The sequence below is a fragment of the Nicotiana tabacum genome, chromosome 19, assembly GCF_000715075.1.
Source record: "Nicotiana tabacum cultivar K326 chromosome 19, ASM71507v2, whole genome shotgun sequence".
Taxonomy (NCBI): domain Eukaryota; kingdom Viridiplantae; phylum Streptophyta; class Magnoliopsida; order Solanales; family Solanaceae; genus Nicotiana; species Nicotiana tabacum.
In genome coordinates, this window is record NC_134098.1 from 47,991,723 (window position 1) to 48,008,166 (window position 16,444).

Sequence of the window (16,444 nt, forward strand, 5' to 3'; positions counted from 1 at the left end):
TAAGTACTATTATTTACATGATTAAACACAAAGAAAAATAAGTTATGCATTTTATCTAGATCATGAAAAAACTAAAAAATAGATATCCAACACTATTTTCATTCACAGTACAATTGAATTGAATGTTTGTTATTATCATAATATTGATTTGATTTTGGTTTAGGATTTATTTGAGTTACTAACATTTATGGACTATAAAACTTATTGGAGCATCCAAAAATTATAAGTCCAGGCTTGAAATAATACGTTAAAAGATAAAATTATGAAAAAGCTTAAGAAATATTTATAAACTACACTACAATAAATATTTTTATGTATTAAATATATTTAAAACTTTTATACATATAATATCGGGTTGGTTTGGTTTAGGTTTGACTTTTTTTAATTAAAACCAAATCCAACGAAATATTGTCGGATTTTTTTTTCTCGATTTAACTCGGACTATCGAGTTAGTGCGGTTTGTCGGTTTCATTTGTACACCCCTACGATCTATTGCGAACTAAAATTTTAACTTAATGGGTTTGACTCAAATCTAATATTAATTGAAATTTTAGTTAATTTCCACTTTATTATTCTCGGCATAAGAAATACTAGGTTTGGTTGAACCGTTGTTAAAGGGTTGGATCCAGCCTTGAGTGAAGGTGTCTTACCAACTAAGAGAATGCTAATTTCTGCCGCTCTTTACCCAATTGCTCTGAAATTTTATTCCTACCAAAAATGAGGAAATCAAAAGCGCAAGTTGGAATTAGTTTAATACGGTGTTATAATCATATGTAGTGGCATGGAAGCTTATTACTGCTAACATGTGACACTCATCTTACTGTGCAGACTCTAACTCTGCCCAGCCAAAAAGATAAGATGGTGCTATTCCAAATGTGCAGACCTGCACACACAAGTGGGATTCACTGAATAACAGAATACGCGTCTGCCCTTCCACATGAACCTGACATACCAAACCCCAACGGCATAACTGGCTCAGGTATACTTTTAGGGGCCATTTGGTTACCGGGATAAGGATATTAATCCCGATATAAATTTTGGAATTATAGTTATCCCATATTTAGTTATGCACTTGTACAAGGATCAAAGAAAATTAGAGAATATCTAAATGTCTCACTTTCATTTAATGGAAGCTACCTGAATAACATAAAAAAGAAGAGAGCATAAAACTAGTTCGATACGACACAAGTGCCACAAAAATCTTTTCTCAATCCTTCTCCTGAACGTCTGATAACACAGTGAGACGCCTCTAAACGTTACAAGCTCTTTCGTATACATTTGATGGAATAAGTGGCTAATTAGCTCATTTACATGTCTAGCATTCAAGACTAAAATGCCTATGTGATGAGACATACAGAAAATTGCTAGCTTCCCTTCCCAAAACATACTAACTGCCAAACCACATAACTTGAGATGTAATTTAAAGGAACCAATTAAGGCTAATCTTGCCAAGCCAAAAGAGAAGAGGGAACTGAGCTAGGGCAATAAACAGTAGGAGATAATGATGCCTACTTGAATCATACGTCCTCACCTCTGCAAAGAGAACTCTTTTCGTCGTCTTCACCAAAAATATTCCCATGCACAAGCATGTCCATGGCATCAAAAAGTAGTAAGAATAGTTCCATACAATTGTTCCCAAAAGGGCTATGGACAATCCTGTAAAAGCGTATCCTGCGTATGAAACAATGTCAAGGAGAGGAGCCTCTCCACTACCCAGTGAGAACAATGTCATTTTCAGCAACGAAACTTGCAAAAACCAGCCAACCAACCCCTTTATAAACAGCCAACTGAGAGCTTCTGGGCTAAACCTGGCAAGATATGAAAAGATTCAGAATTATACAAACAAAACGGGATATAGTGTAGCAGCACAAGATATTGCAAGAAAGAAAATAGTTACAATATGCAGAACAATGAAAACAAAACAAGGGACATACACGTGGTAGAATAAGATTATACCAACCATACCTAGAAGTCAAGGAATCATCACCAATCATATCTGACATGATTGATGTACAGAAAACTACTCCTTTGTCCCAAACTATCCTATTTTCTGTTTTGAGGTGTTCCAAAATTCTGTCTATTTTCCAAGAGAACATTCTTTTATACACTATCTGATACCCTTTTACAACTCGGTATTTAGAAGTTATCACATGCTTTTTTTTTCTACTAGTTTATGGACACGCGCTTCGCGCATGTATTCCATATAATTTTAAGAAATCACATAAATATATTAAATAATGTGTTTAATAATAATTTCATCACAGATATTCAATCAACTTTACATGAACATTTTTTTGTGTGGTGGATATTTAGTACTTATAAAAACCATGAGTACATGATCAAACAGTTTGAACTTCCCCCAACTACAATCAAATTAAAGAGCCAAGAAAATTTCTTGTATAAATCAAAAGAGCCAAGAAAACTTCATGTACAACCTAAAAGCTTAAGACATTAAAAGACTTTTACTTGAGTCTGTTTAGTTGAGTGTTAAATAAATACAAGCTTAGTATTTTCTCAAAGTCCTATGTGATTAGAGATTTAAAAGGCGTGGATAATAAAGAAAACGGAGCTAAATACATGATACATACATATATATATATATATATATATATATATATATATATATATATGTTTCTTCCGAATATAACATTGATATAAATTTGGTATTCGTATGGAGAAAATTATAAAAAACAATTTTATGAAACTGGAGGAAAAAGTGAATGGTGTCCATGTACCACTCCTGCCAGATGCATATACTATGCAGCAAAGAAAACCATATTCGCAACATTAACTATCCTAATACATATCAGCTCTCTCACACTTCTACCCAGTTTTTCCTCTCTTTCTGCATCCAAAGTAATACTCAGTCTCACTATTCCAATCTTATAATATACTAAAAAGAAACAGACAATCAACATTTTAAAATAATTAAAAAAAAATTGATCTAGAGAAAAGAGAATAACTTGTCTTATATGTTATTCTTTGCTTGTGCTAATGTTAACTCCCACAAATTCTCCAATTTGTTCAATCAAGACAATGAAATACCTATACCGAAGTGCTTTCAAATTAGGCAAATTTCCATCTTTATCAAAATGGTTCTGAAATAGTTATATTTATAACCCAAGAATATTAAAAGTTATGAAATGCTTGTTACATTTACAGGAATTTCAAAAGGTTTATTTTGAAAAACGTAAAGGCTTCATTGCACCATGATTATTATTTTTTTAAATGCATCATAATAAGTACATTAAGAGTTTCAAAGCAAAGCATTAAAATTCCAAGGCGATTATTTTAATTTATTTTTATAGATATTTAACATTTACTGAAAGGTAAGTTTACATTATGATACAAAATTATTATAGAAGTAATGTTTAAATGAATGGCAAAATTGTCATTCAGCATTTGATGGATATTTTAGTAATTCAACCTTCACTTTAGAGCTTCACACTTATAATATAGTAGTATGATTTATAATAATGGTGTCCTGGCCAGCTTGCACGCATCTAGACTATTCCATCAGGCACTTGCTACCTCCCACCAGCACAAAGTATCATGTAACTCTGGCCGGGAAGAATGGAGGAGATAACCCGAAGGAGTATTAGCACAAAAGGGAATCACCGGGTGCAGCAGATAGCTTCATGCAAATAACTGAATTAGGTATTGGTGCTGAAAACGATATAAAATTCCACACACTGCATGTTCAAGTATAAATGTCATGGCATTTGGCGCTTCAAACTAAAATGAGGTGAGCAACAATTAACCAAATTCAACGCAAATATTTGATTGGTAACAAGTCATGTACTCATCATTATTACTCACCACCACATTCAAAGCCTAAAGGTAGCTTGAGGAAGCGATAAGCTTACCTTCCCTGCAAACCCAATGATAAGCCAGCAAGAACAACATAGGTTCCGAAGGCCATAAACGGAATGTACAAATCCGGAGCATTTATGTCATAGATAGGGGGCTTATAGGATAGCCTGCCACCAACTGGCTCAGTGATTCTTGTCCAATGACCCTACAGACAGTTGACGAGGTTACGTTACTATTTGGGAACATAATGCAATGATGATACTCCAATGAGATAAATGCAAATAAAACCTTACTCTGTGTAGGAAAGGGAAAAGAACTACTTTCAGTTTGTTTCTCACATAGTGATCATTCACTTGGAAGTAGTACTGGGGATCCGAAAAGTACCTACTTATCTGTTTCCATAAAAAGGAGTTGCAAGTTAGAGCTTTGTTTCTACCAGCAAAGCTACACAACTCCAATCAGTATCATCCAATAATAAAATGTTCAGACGGTATGGTAGTGTTTTGGACACTAAAAATGTCGAAATTATGCAGTTAGGACTACTATCGTGGAAAGTATCTCTAATGTGTTGCAAAATCTCACCACTCCAAAACATCATTCAAGAGGTGCATACAGTCAATGTGATTCCATGACATACGTGGATAATTTTTCTAAACTTGCAATAATATTAAAGAGGCAGATAGCACTGGTGACAATGTAAAGGTGCATGCAACAGAAGCAGGCGAATGCTTCACTAAGAATAAAAAATTATCATTTAGAGTTTATTCAGGTGAGAAATATTCACTGAAATCCTGATGATTTCAGAAATTAGCTTTTAGCACCTCAAATAAACAAATTGCAAAAACTGCAAAACATTTGTGGCTCGAGGTGATACAGAAGAATTTCTGGTGCACATGAGACTTCTCCTCGCTAAAACATTTTTGAAAAATTACAAGAGAGAAACATTTCTAAAAAAATAATTCTAAGATGCTGTCGCATTATCAGACTAATCAAAAGGATGGCAATTAACTTTATCTATGTACTGACTGTTTCCTGTTTCTTTCTTTTATTTATTTTGCTAGTTTCTGCATAACTATTTAAATTGCCTCAATCATAAAACAATTCTAATTCCATAACTCATTGTAACTGATATATTTATCAATTCTGAAGAAAGTTTCTACATCATTTGCTGTGTGTGGGCAAATCTTTTTCCCAGTGCAGACTGCCTTAGCAGCATAGCTCCCAACTGCAGCTAGACCAAATTGCCTGTACAATCTTCCCCTTCTCCAGAGTCCCAACGTCACTTCCTTCAGTATTTTCCCCTTCTCCAGAGTCCCAGCCTCACATTCAGTATTTCCCCCCTTCTCCAGAGTCCCAACGTCACTTCCTTCAGTATTTTCCCCCTTCTCCGGAGTCCCAACCTCACTTCCTTCAGTATTTTTTCATCCTGTGCTCCTTCTCTACTCACCTTCTCCTTCCTAACTCAGCCATCAGGGTATTTTCCTGGGTCAATTAAACTGTCATTTGCTGCATTAAGTATAATCACACAGAATTATGTTACTTTATTTACAATGGTGGTTGCTGAGTCATTTGCGCAGCTCCTTGACTAATACCCAGGTACCTGCTACCTCCCTCATATACAAGTATCGGGTAACTCTGCCGCCAAGGCTTAGGCATAATGGAAGAATTCATCTTGGACCCTATTAGGACACAAATCTTGATTCCTAAGGTTGACTCCAACTCTTAGACTGCTAGCCCACCTCCTTAGGGATCACAAAGAGACTCAAGTCTACCACCGCCATTTTCTATGATTGCCCTTGTTATAAATAGTCATTCATGAAAATCTGGTACACACACTTCACATCAAAACATTTAAGAGTATTTAAACATCAAAGGAGAGGCAAACGTCACTGGTGCAAGAGCTGAATCAGAAGATGGTGTAAGGATTTTTCAGTTTTATTATTACTGGGTCCATCTCCTTTAACCAGCCATTTCTCCTCTCCTAAGCAGAGATGATATGACTTTTTCTCTCTCAGGAAGAAGCCAATTTTATTAATACTGACTCATTCTATAAATTGCACATTATGGAGGAACGGGAATTTCTTCACCTTGTTTCACTATACTATATGGTGATGGACAAAAGAACTCCCCTTACGTCTGAAATTCAATACAAAGTTCTAATCAAACTTACATTACTGTATCATGTAACAATGTCATTTTAATGATGTCATCAAGGTTAAAGACAAATTTTGAAATCTTACAAGAAGCTATGAAATTGTGGTGGAATTAACCTAGATAAAAAGCAATAAATAAAAGAAAAGGAAAGCAATTTTCCTCTGCCTACACAGAAACGATATTCCTTTGCCTACTGTTATGTCGTTATGTATTCCTAACATACGTTTTTCATCACCTAATGAACAACTATTGACATAAGAATTATTAAAAGAAAACCTACACAAATAAAAGAAACTACATTGAAAATCTTACATTGCTTTGAACATACTGAGAACTAGATCCAAGGATTTTTTCTCCATAAGCCCCTAATCCACCTCTGATGAAACCAGAGCTAGCACCAGAGAATGCATTTCCAAAAGGATTCGCCTGCGTAGTAGCAGGCGGTCTTGGAACTCCAGGCTGTGCTCCAAGGTTATCATACATTTCTGCAATACAGGTGGTTTTTCCCAATACAAGTGTGAGTAACTCAACATATGCAAAATCCTTTTTGTCATTAATAGATTGGAGGACAGGAGTAATAGCAGTTCTCTGGGTCCGATTTCAGACATTGATAGCATAGTGTTTAGTAAATTTGTTATGCAACTATAAGCAGTAGAGAAGTTGAAATCCTGCACTGAGTGTAACTTAGGTGAAAGTACAGCTGGAAATTAGTTATTAATCACTGCTTCAAGTCTTCACCATACCTTCTAAACACCCCCAACTAAGGGTTAAGTTTAATAGTAGGATTAAGAGAAGTAATGAAAGAAGGAAGATTGGAACCCGTACCAAATCTTTTGCATGCAGGTCAAAAATCAATCACACATACACTTAAGCCTAGGATATGACAATTTGAGATGCCATCGAGATGCTTTACATGCAGGGTAGTGGAGAGTCTACAAGAAGAGCTGATGGAAATTTAAAATGGCAATAAGGGCGTGTTGAAAAAATGATGCCCTGATGTGTTCTACATCAAGAGACAAAAAAGCACAGATTACAGAGGCTATAGTCTGAACTAGGGAATCGATCAGGTGTGGCTGGTGGGGGTGGGAGGTTGGATGTGTCTTCAGGGGAGCGGCCTAGGGTGCTTTGGTGATTTGGTATAGCCGGATGTTTTCTTTGTTACAGGCTATTCCGATGCCACAGCAAATATCATGTAAACTTATGTGCATTGGTGAAAATTTTAGTGAGTCTTTTAGAGCATGTATAGAAATTCAGGTATAATACTACAACATTATAGGAGGAATTATGGGAAGCGAGGCAGGAGTCGGACGGAGACTTTAACCAAGTAAAGTTATGACAACCAATAACATGTAAATTGCTGAACAGTTGAATGAACTTTTATGTACAGCAATCGCGGGTATCATCACAAAAACACAAATTAAGGCCAGCTTTCATATGGTTGTCAAGACAAATTGAGATGCTTACCTTACTGAAATAGTGCAGTACAACTTTAAATCGGGACGCCCGGTTGGCAAAAAGGCAAACTTCAAGTAATTGTGCACTTGGATTTTTCAAAAAAATCTGCAAACAATAACCACTTCTTTTATAAAGATCTGCAAACATTAACAACATTAATAAAGGCTTAGTGTTTTTCTTTTGCTCAGGTAAAGTAAAATAAAGGTTTAGCTTCACACGAGCGCAGTTAAAAACATTGACATGCAATTACCACTTCAACCATATTGAACCAAATTCTAAAATTTCCAAAACATACTGCCCTACGTTCAACACCTCAATGTCAGGCTCTGTACATATTACCACACATGAAAAACAAGGATGGTTTGTGCTGAATTAAATTGATTTTGACTTTTAGAATTCTCAGTTTTACTTTACTTCTTTCAATAGGAGTTTCACACTTCCTTCCTATTTCAGAAGAATTTGTTTCATGAAGAAAGTAGAAGGCATCTCCAAAATTCTCAGCAAAGAAGTACTTCCTAAATAAATCAACAGAGTGTCTAGCAACACAAATGAGGAAGAAATTTTCTCTTCCTAACTGTAAATTGCGAAGCAGAGCTGTTCCCCATTCGCTAAACATGGGATCACTTCAATCCTTTGAGCACACTTTACTAAACTATCGCACTGCCATCACGCAAAATGTCAACAACAATTGCGCTAGTGTTTTCCAAGCATCTTCTATCTCTTCCTAGCAATAGCCATCAGGAAAATCACTAAAGATAGTTTCTTGATCGAATCAGGAAAATTCAGATCCCCCCCCCCCCAAAACAAAAAAAAATTCTTAGGCAACTGGCTGCTTAAATCTGCATAAATGCAATCCAAACATATACTCATAAAGTATAGGTGCTAATATATGGTCCAAGAACTCTCTAAAACTAAAAAATAACTGTGTCAGCAGGTTCAGATCATTCCCACACAGAGTAATCTTTTGGCTCAAGCCAACTGTAGCCGGGGCGACAATTAATTTTTCCAAGCAAATTTTATCATCAGATCATTTCAAATTAAACTCTACATGCAGAATATCTGAGTTTGTATCATAGCTTGTTACACAAAAGGATGCAGGTTTTACAAGTTTCAAGAGCACAAAAGGAACCCAAAAAACCCCTTTTTTAAAATTGCATTTCATTTTTGAATAGAAGTAATATTACCAATACTCAAAATAGAAACCAATGGAGACAGGCAATTAACAATATGAAACAATCTACAATGCTAGTGCATAAAACGGTATAACCAAATAAAGCCTTTTAGATTAAAAGAAAATGTGTGGATCACAGATAAATCATAGGCTAGTGATGGAAATGATGAATCAAATTTTGCCAATACGGAGAAGTTACTGGAAGATTAAAAAAAATTTACCTTTCTGGAAAGCCGGAGAGAAAGGAAAGGTAATAGTAGTATGTGCTAAGAGGCAGTAATGGACATCTCAAACTGCAATCGATGACAAATAACGCGTTGAGCGAGCCCACCAGATCCAAAACTTAGAAGCCAAGATTGCATACGTAGAAATTATGAGACCCATACTTTATGACCCGACCCAGCCAGATTTTTATTTTTTTATTTTTATTTTTTTGCTAAAATCATTTTCTTCCTCTAATTTTAAGAATACAACTCATATATTTTTCATTTACTGATCTCCCGTAAAAAGGAGTAACTAAAAGGTAAATTTTTATAATGAGTGATAAAATCGATTTTTCATATCAAAATCATATTTGTGGCACATTAGATGTGTGTTAAAACTTAAAAAATATTATTCCCAATTTATCATTTACACTTGACAAAATGACATTTTAAAAAGAAATCGAAGAGAACAGTATTCCAAGTTGAGTCTGCTAGCCATAGTAGAGATTTTTATATCAATTGGAAATATAAAGAATTCTAATACTTTTCATTTTATTTTTATTTGGTACAAAAATGGCCTAAAATGAGCTGAGAATATGATTTATGAAGATTCATAGGTCTTAACTTGTTTGGGATTGAAAGTAACTGTTGTTTGTTGTTTGTTTGTTTGCTTGTTTTAGAAGGGACTTGATTCCAATCATGTGAGCAAAAACCAAAGATCTGCAAAGTAGCTAGGGAAGTAGATGGGCTGGACTAGATTGGACGGCCCGAAAAGAAGGGATTTCACACAAATAGATTACTGTATATATTTTTGGGAAACTTACCGATTATGAACATCTAGTCATTAATCATATACTTACCAAAATTAATCAAACACATATAAAAATTAAAAAATCAAATAAATAAGGTTATTTCTCTCAAAAAATCACACGCCAAAATCTCCTTCCATATTTTTAAGCGTGATTAGCAACATTAGATGCAAGACGGAAAGAAATTTCATGAATGAGGTAGCAAATAAAGTGATAAAATACAATATATATATATATATAATATATCAAAAATCTAAGAAAAAGGACCCTTTTTCAATAGGTATAAGTTGAAATTCATTGAAAACATATATATAAGTCAATATAAAACATTTGAGCAAGATTGGAGGTGATTTGGATTTGTTTGGTATCAAAATTTGTAATTAAATCGAGTTCAAAAAATTCTTCTGTGACACATGTATCACACGCATGTATCTCACACACAGGTATACATGGATATACATGTGGTACACAATTGATACAAATATGATACATATGTGATACACAAATGATACACAGTCCTATACACATTATTATTTTTCATGTTCACTTTTTTCTTCGAATTTTCAATTCAAACCGGCTCAAAACTCCACTAAATCATCCCAAAATTGAGATTCAGGCTCCTTAAGATGTTCTCAATCTATTCTAATAATACCCACTAAAAAGAAAGCAAAAAATTGACCTTTTCTTTTTGCTACAAATAGCTAATTGGCTAATATTAGTAATATTTTATAAATTGGCTAATTTTTGTAATGAGCTACTTATAATTGGACATAGCTGGTAGTTTTTCTTTATTTTTTCTAGTCGGAATATGTGTGTGTGTGTGTGTGTGTGTGTGTGTGTGTGTGTGTGTGTGTGTGTGTGTGTATGTGTGTGAATCATAAATATATTATACACTCGTCGGTTATTTATTAATTTAAGTGATTGAGGGGACTATTTAGGTTAGTTCTTCCTGAAAAAGAAAACTGATTTACCAGGTTCAGATCCAGGCCTGCCCTTATTGAACAGTATAGTATGGTATTGTGGTGTCTTGTACCTACAACTTGTTTGGATGGTTGTTACATATTCTTAATGTATTGTATTATATTATATTGTACTGCATCATTTTGATTAACACAACATTTAGTGATTTAGATAGATTGTATCGTTTGACGTCGTTTTATAATATCATGCACCAATAATATGAATAATAAACTTGTAATATTATAAATAAAAAGTAGGGTACATGGTAAAATAATTATATAACAAGGTAGGGTAAATAATAAATAGGAAGATTTAATAATAAGGAAAGACAATATAAAATTAAAAATATATAATAACGTAACACCACGATCACACCAAGATGATCGTTATAGAAAGTGGCACTTTTCGTCGTTGCAATAAAATTTAAGTAACAATCAAAAAAATATTATATATAAAATAACAATACGATACAATACAATATGTAACAACCATCAAGAAAATGGAAGAACTGGAGTACTGACTAAGTGGCGAGTCAGGTAAAGTCTTAAACCTTGTAATCAGTGGCGGAGCCACATTCACTCAAGGGGTGTCGGTGACACCCCTTAGTCGAAAAATTATACTGTGTAGTTAGGTAAAAATAATTTAAATGTGTATATATACTATGTATTGACACCCCTTGACTTTTTGGTGAATTTATTTCTTTATATTTTAACCCCCTTAATGAAAATCATGTCTCTACCAATACTTGTAATCTCCATTCTCCAGCACTTGCCCCTTGAACTTCACTTCTATTTTGTCGGGGGATTTGCATCTATACCCATTTTTTGGGTCACATTTTAACATATACCCGCTTTGCAAATATTATTGCAAGCGTACCCACTTTTCGGGTAACTTCAGGCATACGGGCCTGAAGTAGCAAAATTTTATGTCTGAAGTTTGAACTTCAGAATGTTTTTCGTGAAGTATAGCCTTATCAAAGCAAAATTTCAGATATTTTTGCCTGAGGTTTGGCCTGACTTGCAAAGGCAATCATGCAAATTTCAGTTCATAGTACAATGGAAAACTTCAGTTCAATAATTGTTGAACTTCAGCAATTTTGGCTGAAATTTTTGTTTTGTAATTGCTGAACTTCAGCATTCTAGGAGCTGAAGTTTGTTTAGTATCTTCTGAACTTCAGCATTTTAGGAGCTGAAGTTTGTTTAGGATTTGCTGAAATTCAGCTCCTAGAGGATGCACTTCAGTTCAATAATTGCTGAACTTCAGCAATTTTGGCTGAAGTTTTTGTTTTATAATTGTTAAACTTCAGCATTCTATGAGCTAAAGTTTGTTTAGTATCTGCTGAACTTCAGCATTTTAGGAGCTGAAGTTTGTTTAGTATTTGCTGAACTTCAGCTCCTAGAGGATGCACTTCAGTTCAATAATTGCTGAACTTCAGCAATTTTGGCTGAAATTTTTGTTTTGTAATTGCTGAACTTCAACATTCTATGAGCTGAAGTTTGTTTAGTATCTGCTGAACTTCAGCATTTTTGGAGCTGAAGTTTGTTTAGTATTTGCTCAACTTCAGCTCCTATAGGATGCACTTCAGTGCTTGGGTCCTTTTGGGTAATATTCCAAGCAGTCAACTTGAATTTCCCGTCGTCCATCCTCATACCAGGAAGGAAGGTATCAGTGGGTTCATCAAAACTTTGCCACAGTGTCTTCCATGACAAATTATCAATTAACCAAGTTTCCTAAATCCAAGAGCTTCGCTTTATGTAAAGAATAATAATATGAATAATAATATCATCTAGAGGAAAAAATAATGTCACCCGAAAAAGAAGAAGGAGGAGGAAGAGAAGGAGGAGGAGAAAGATGCCTGAAATTGTTTAAAAAGTGGGTACAAGTTAAAACTTTTTTAGGAAGTAGGTATAGGTTAAATGGGGGGGACCAAATAGAGCGCCCCGTGCTATTTTTACTATTTTGTCTCTCCACATCTGTTTTCCTGAAAATTGGCGTGCTATCTTTTAGTATCTGCACAATCATATACATAACAATATATCAGAAAAGGTTTCGTTTATCAAATTCAATTCTATTCTAGGTCCTGATTGACCTTCTCCTATGTTGTTGAGTGTCGTCCTCAATTATGTAGGAGTAGTAACTTTGAATAGCATCAGTTAATGAGAACACACATTCTCATGCAATGTAGATTAAACTTCCCCCCAGGTGTCTCTCTAATGTTACATATCATACAACAGGTCGAAAAAGTAATTTATCTTGCTAAATTTAACGTAAAAACTGTTTTGGAGGTTTGCCAATATCTCTAAAAGTGAGTCTTGTTATTTAGATGTCACTATTGTATAGGGTAAAATCGGTTCACATTAAATGCTCGAATTACAGAGTGACACGTGGAACCGGAGGGGACAGACGGAAGATGAAGCAGGTGAAAACCTAGACCGCGGACAACAGCTTCGGTTGGCATTAGGTAGACCTCAAAGGGAACATTATCAACGAGAGCAAATAAATATTTATCACCAGATGACATTCAATGAAGAATATTTCTCAGTATTAAATGCGTACCCGTTACAAAGAATTTTGGCATTCATGACCTGGCGTTACATATTCATCCATGGCCCACATTATTGTCATTTAATAGGGACTTGATCCTAGGATCTTGTTCCCTAGGTATAGCTATAAATAGTGACTTCAACAATCATTGTAACACACAAAAATTCTGACAAACTAATTCTACACATTATCCCAAGCTGAATAATACTTTATTTTCTGTCTAGCGTTATTCTTATTGCTGCTTTCGGAAGCCTTGCTCCCGGAACCAAGATGTCTGATATTTATCTCGATTTCAATGCTAAATCTTGCATTTTATTTAATTTATTTATCATTTTGGGATCAAATCAATTCTCTTATCTATAAATCATGCTATAAATTTAATTGTACCATTTTACGGGTAAACAGTTTGGCGCCCACTGTGGGGCTTAGACAATTACGTAATTGCGTTAATCCTTGCATATATTACTAATCTGTTTGATTCTTTGTTTCTTAGCAAAAAAATCGTAAAAGATGGCAGTTAATGATGTCAACAGCACACACAACATTGAGGCATAAAAAAATCTGCCTTAACACGAGGATTCAATCAGCGACACCCGCAACGAAGAGGACGCATCCATGCCGGTTCATGGCGGGTGATATCCTTGACACGCACGGGAGGCAACTCCCGATGATGCTGAAGATGAGCATGTTACAGAAATGGTGAGGATCTTGAGAGAATAGCAAAAGACCATCATGGGCCATCTCTCACGGCAAGCCCAGGCCATGACAGAACTAAGGCAAGCATTGTCGGGTGCTTCCAACAACATAAATGGAAGAGGCCCAGATCCTCCCGGTGTTCCTGCAAATCAAATAGCGCAAAGGGTTGATAACAACACCCCAAGGGGTGAGGTCGGCTTTGACGGGGCCAGGGGGATCGATCTGGTAACAACAACAGTAATGATACCTCCAAAACCGAGCTCATGCGGTTTATGAGGGAAATAAACGCTTGAATAGACCAAATTCCGGGCGCACCACCAGTGTTGAAGGGCCCGGACTCAAAGAAATACACCCAGTTGCCGTTCAAACCGAGCGCAGTACCAGAATTAATTTTGACACGGTTCAAAATGCCAGATGTACTGAATTATGGTGGGACTTCAGACCCTCAGGAGCATATCACCACCTATACAACGGCGGTGAAAGGAAACGACTTGGCTCAACACGAGATTGAGTCGGTCCTGCTGAAGAAGTTTGGAAAAACTCTCACGAAGGGGGCCTTGGCATGGTACTCACTCTTATCCGAACACTCAATAGATTCCTTTTAGATGCTCGTAGACTCTTTCATCAAGCCCATGCCCTACCAGGAAGGTCCAGGACGGGAAGGCATATATATTCAGAATTTCGCAAGGAGAGTCTGAGTTGTTGCGGGAGTTCGTGACTAGGTTTCAGAAAGAAAGGATGCTGCTACCGGCCGTGCCAGATGAATGGGCACCTGATGAGCTCTGACACCTCCCGGTACCTAAAAAAGGCATGCTCGAGTTCCAGGCAACTACATGGGCGGATGTGTATAACTGTTACGAATCAAAGATAAGAATAGAAGATGATTAGCTAGGGTTCGTAGCATCAACTAAGGGTCAGGATCGAGAAAAGAACAAAGATAAATCGAAGGATGATTTTGACACAGATCGGCGATCTTCTAAGGGCCGATTTTTTCCATACGAAAGGGCCGAAGGACGCGACAGAGGGTTCAGGTCGGCAGATAGGTTTGTTCCCGATAGAAGAACTAACTGTGGCCGAAACAATAAGTAATTGCAAGATAAATAGGTATCGGGTTCCCAAGATTCCACCTATCCCAGGTTGTCCGAGTACAACTTCAATGTCAGCATATTGGAGCTGGTATCAGTGATGAAAGAAATCAAGGAAATGCGGTTCCCGATTCCGATGAGATCGGATCCCAGCCACAGGGATTCTAATCTATAGTGTGAGTATCATGGGACTAACGGTCACAGGATTGGGTACTGTAGACATCTGCGTGAAGAGATGGCAACGTTATTGAAAAATGACCATCTCAGAAAGTTCTTAAGCGACCGGGCTAAAAACAATTACAGTCGCAGCCGGGACAATGCAGAGCCCTCGAAGATAGGTGAAGAACCTCCCTAGTGAACCATCAACATGATTTTCGGGGGAAACGAGATCAACGATGTAACCTTCTCGATAGCAAAAAAGACAAAAGTATCAGTGACTCATAGCAAGAGACTCTAGGAAGTCACCGAGGATGACATCACCTTCACAGAAGAGGACGTCGATGGACTTCTACTGCCGCACAACGATGCCCTGGTAATTTCTCTTAATGTTCTAGATTTTAAAATTAAACGTGTTTTGGTAGACCCAGGATGTTCAGCCAACATCATTCAATAGAGAGTGTTGGAGCAAGCTAAGCTAATCGGAAGCATCATTTCAGCAACAAAGCTCCTCAATGGGTTCAACTTAGCAAGTGTGACAACCCGAGGGGAGATCTTGCTGCCCACGAACGCCGAAGGGGTCATGAAGACTACCTTATTTGAAGTAGTAGTTGGCGACATGGGATACAACAGAATTCTTGGCAGATCATGGCTACACGAGATGAAGGTCGTACCATCAACATATCACTAACTTCTAAAATTCCCAACTCCAAAGGGAATCAAGCAAATAAGAGGAGATCAAATGGTGGCAAGGGAAATGAACGCGGTCTCGGTTTCCATCAGTAAAGGGAAGGAACACACGGCATAGAAATTACAGGAACTGACGCCTACTCCTGAACCAAACAAAGACAACAAAGGGGAGGAGCCGTCAGAATCCTACCAGGTGCCAAGGTATTTCCAGGTATCGGAATAAACGGACGCGACCAAGTCCACGTCGGAAAAACTCGAACAAGTGGCATTGCTCGAAAAGTTTCTAGAGAGGAATTTTCACTTGGGGACAGGACTAAACCCCGAGCTCAGGTCAGGATTTATTGTATTTCTTAAAACTAACATTGATTGTTTTTCATGGTTGAACGCGGATATGACAGGTATCCCGCTAGAGATGGCCGTGCACAAGATAAGCCTCGACCCAAGCATCCTTCCGGTAAGGCAAAAGAAGTGCCTAACTGCCAAGGTCAGAAATAGGTTTGTTAAAGAAGAGGTAACTCGATTGCTCGATATAGGTTTAATCCGGGAGGTAAAGTATCTCGACTGGCTAGCTAACATAGTAGTAGTTCCAAAAAAGAATAATAAATTCCGTATGTGCGTAGATTATAAGGATCTGAATAAGGCGTTCCCAAAAGACTCGTTCACATTGCCAAACATTAATCAAATGATTGATACAACGGCATGACACGA

At 36.5% G+C, this 16,444-nt stretch overlaps 1 protein-coding gene across 4 annotated transcripts; it reads right to left on the reverse strand.

Moving 5' to 3' along the window:
• Positions 1–1,101: 1,101 nt before the first annotated feature.
• LOC107789077 (uncharacterized) lies at positions 1,102–9,240 on the reverse strand. 4 transcript variants are annotated; one of them, XM_075237718.1, is made up of 6 exons: positions 8,815–9,156; positions 7,432–7,527; positions 6,280–6,452; positions 4,107–4,205; positions 3,867–4,018; positions 1,102–1,808 (listed from the first exon to the last, which is right to left on the reverse strand). In XM_075237718.1, the coding sequence occupies exons 3-6, from the start codon at positions 6,448–6,450 to the stop codon at positions 1,421–1,423; spliced, it is 810 nt and encodes a 269-aa protein (XP_075093819.1). In that variant the 5' UTR covers positions 6,451–6,452; positions 7,432–7,527; positions 8,815–9,156; the 3' UTR covers positions 1,102–1,420. The 4 variants fall into 4 exon arrangements, with proteins under 4 accessions (XP_075093819.1, XP_075093818.1, XP_075093820.1 ...); XM_075237717.1 differs by having other exon boundaries at positions 7,432–7,559; XM_075237719.1 differs by lacking the exon at positions 8,815–9,156 and adding an exon at positions 8,607–8,758.
• Positions 9,241–16,444: the final 7,204 nt, after the last annotated feature.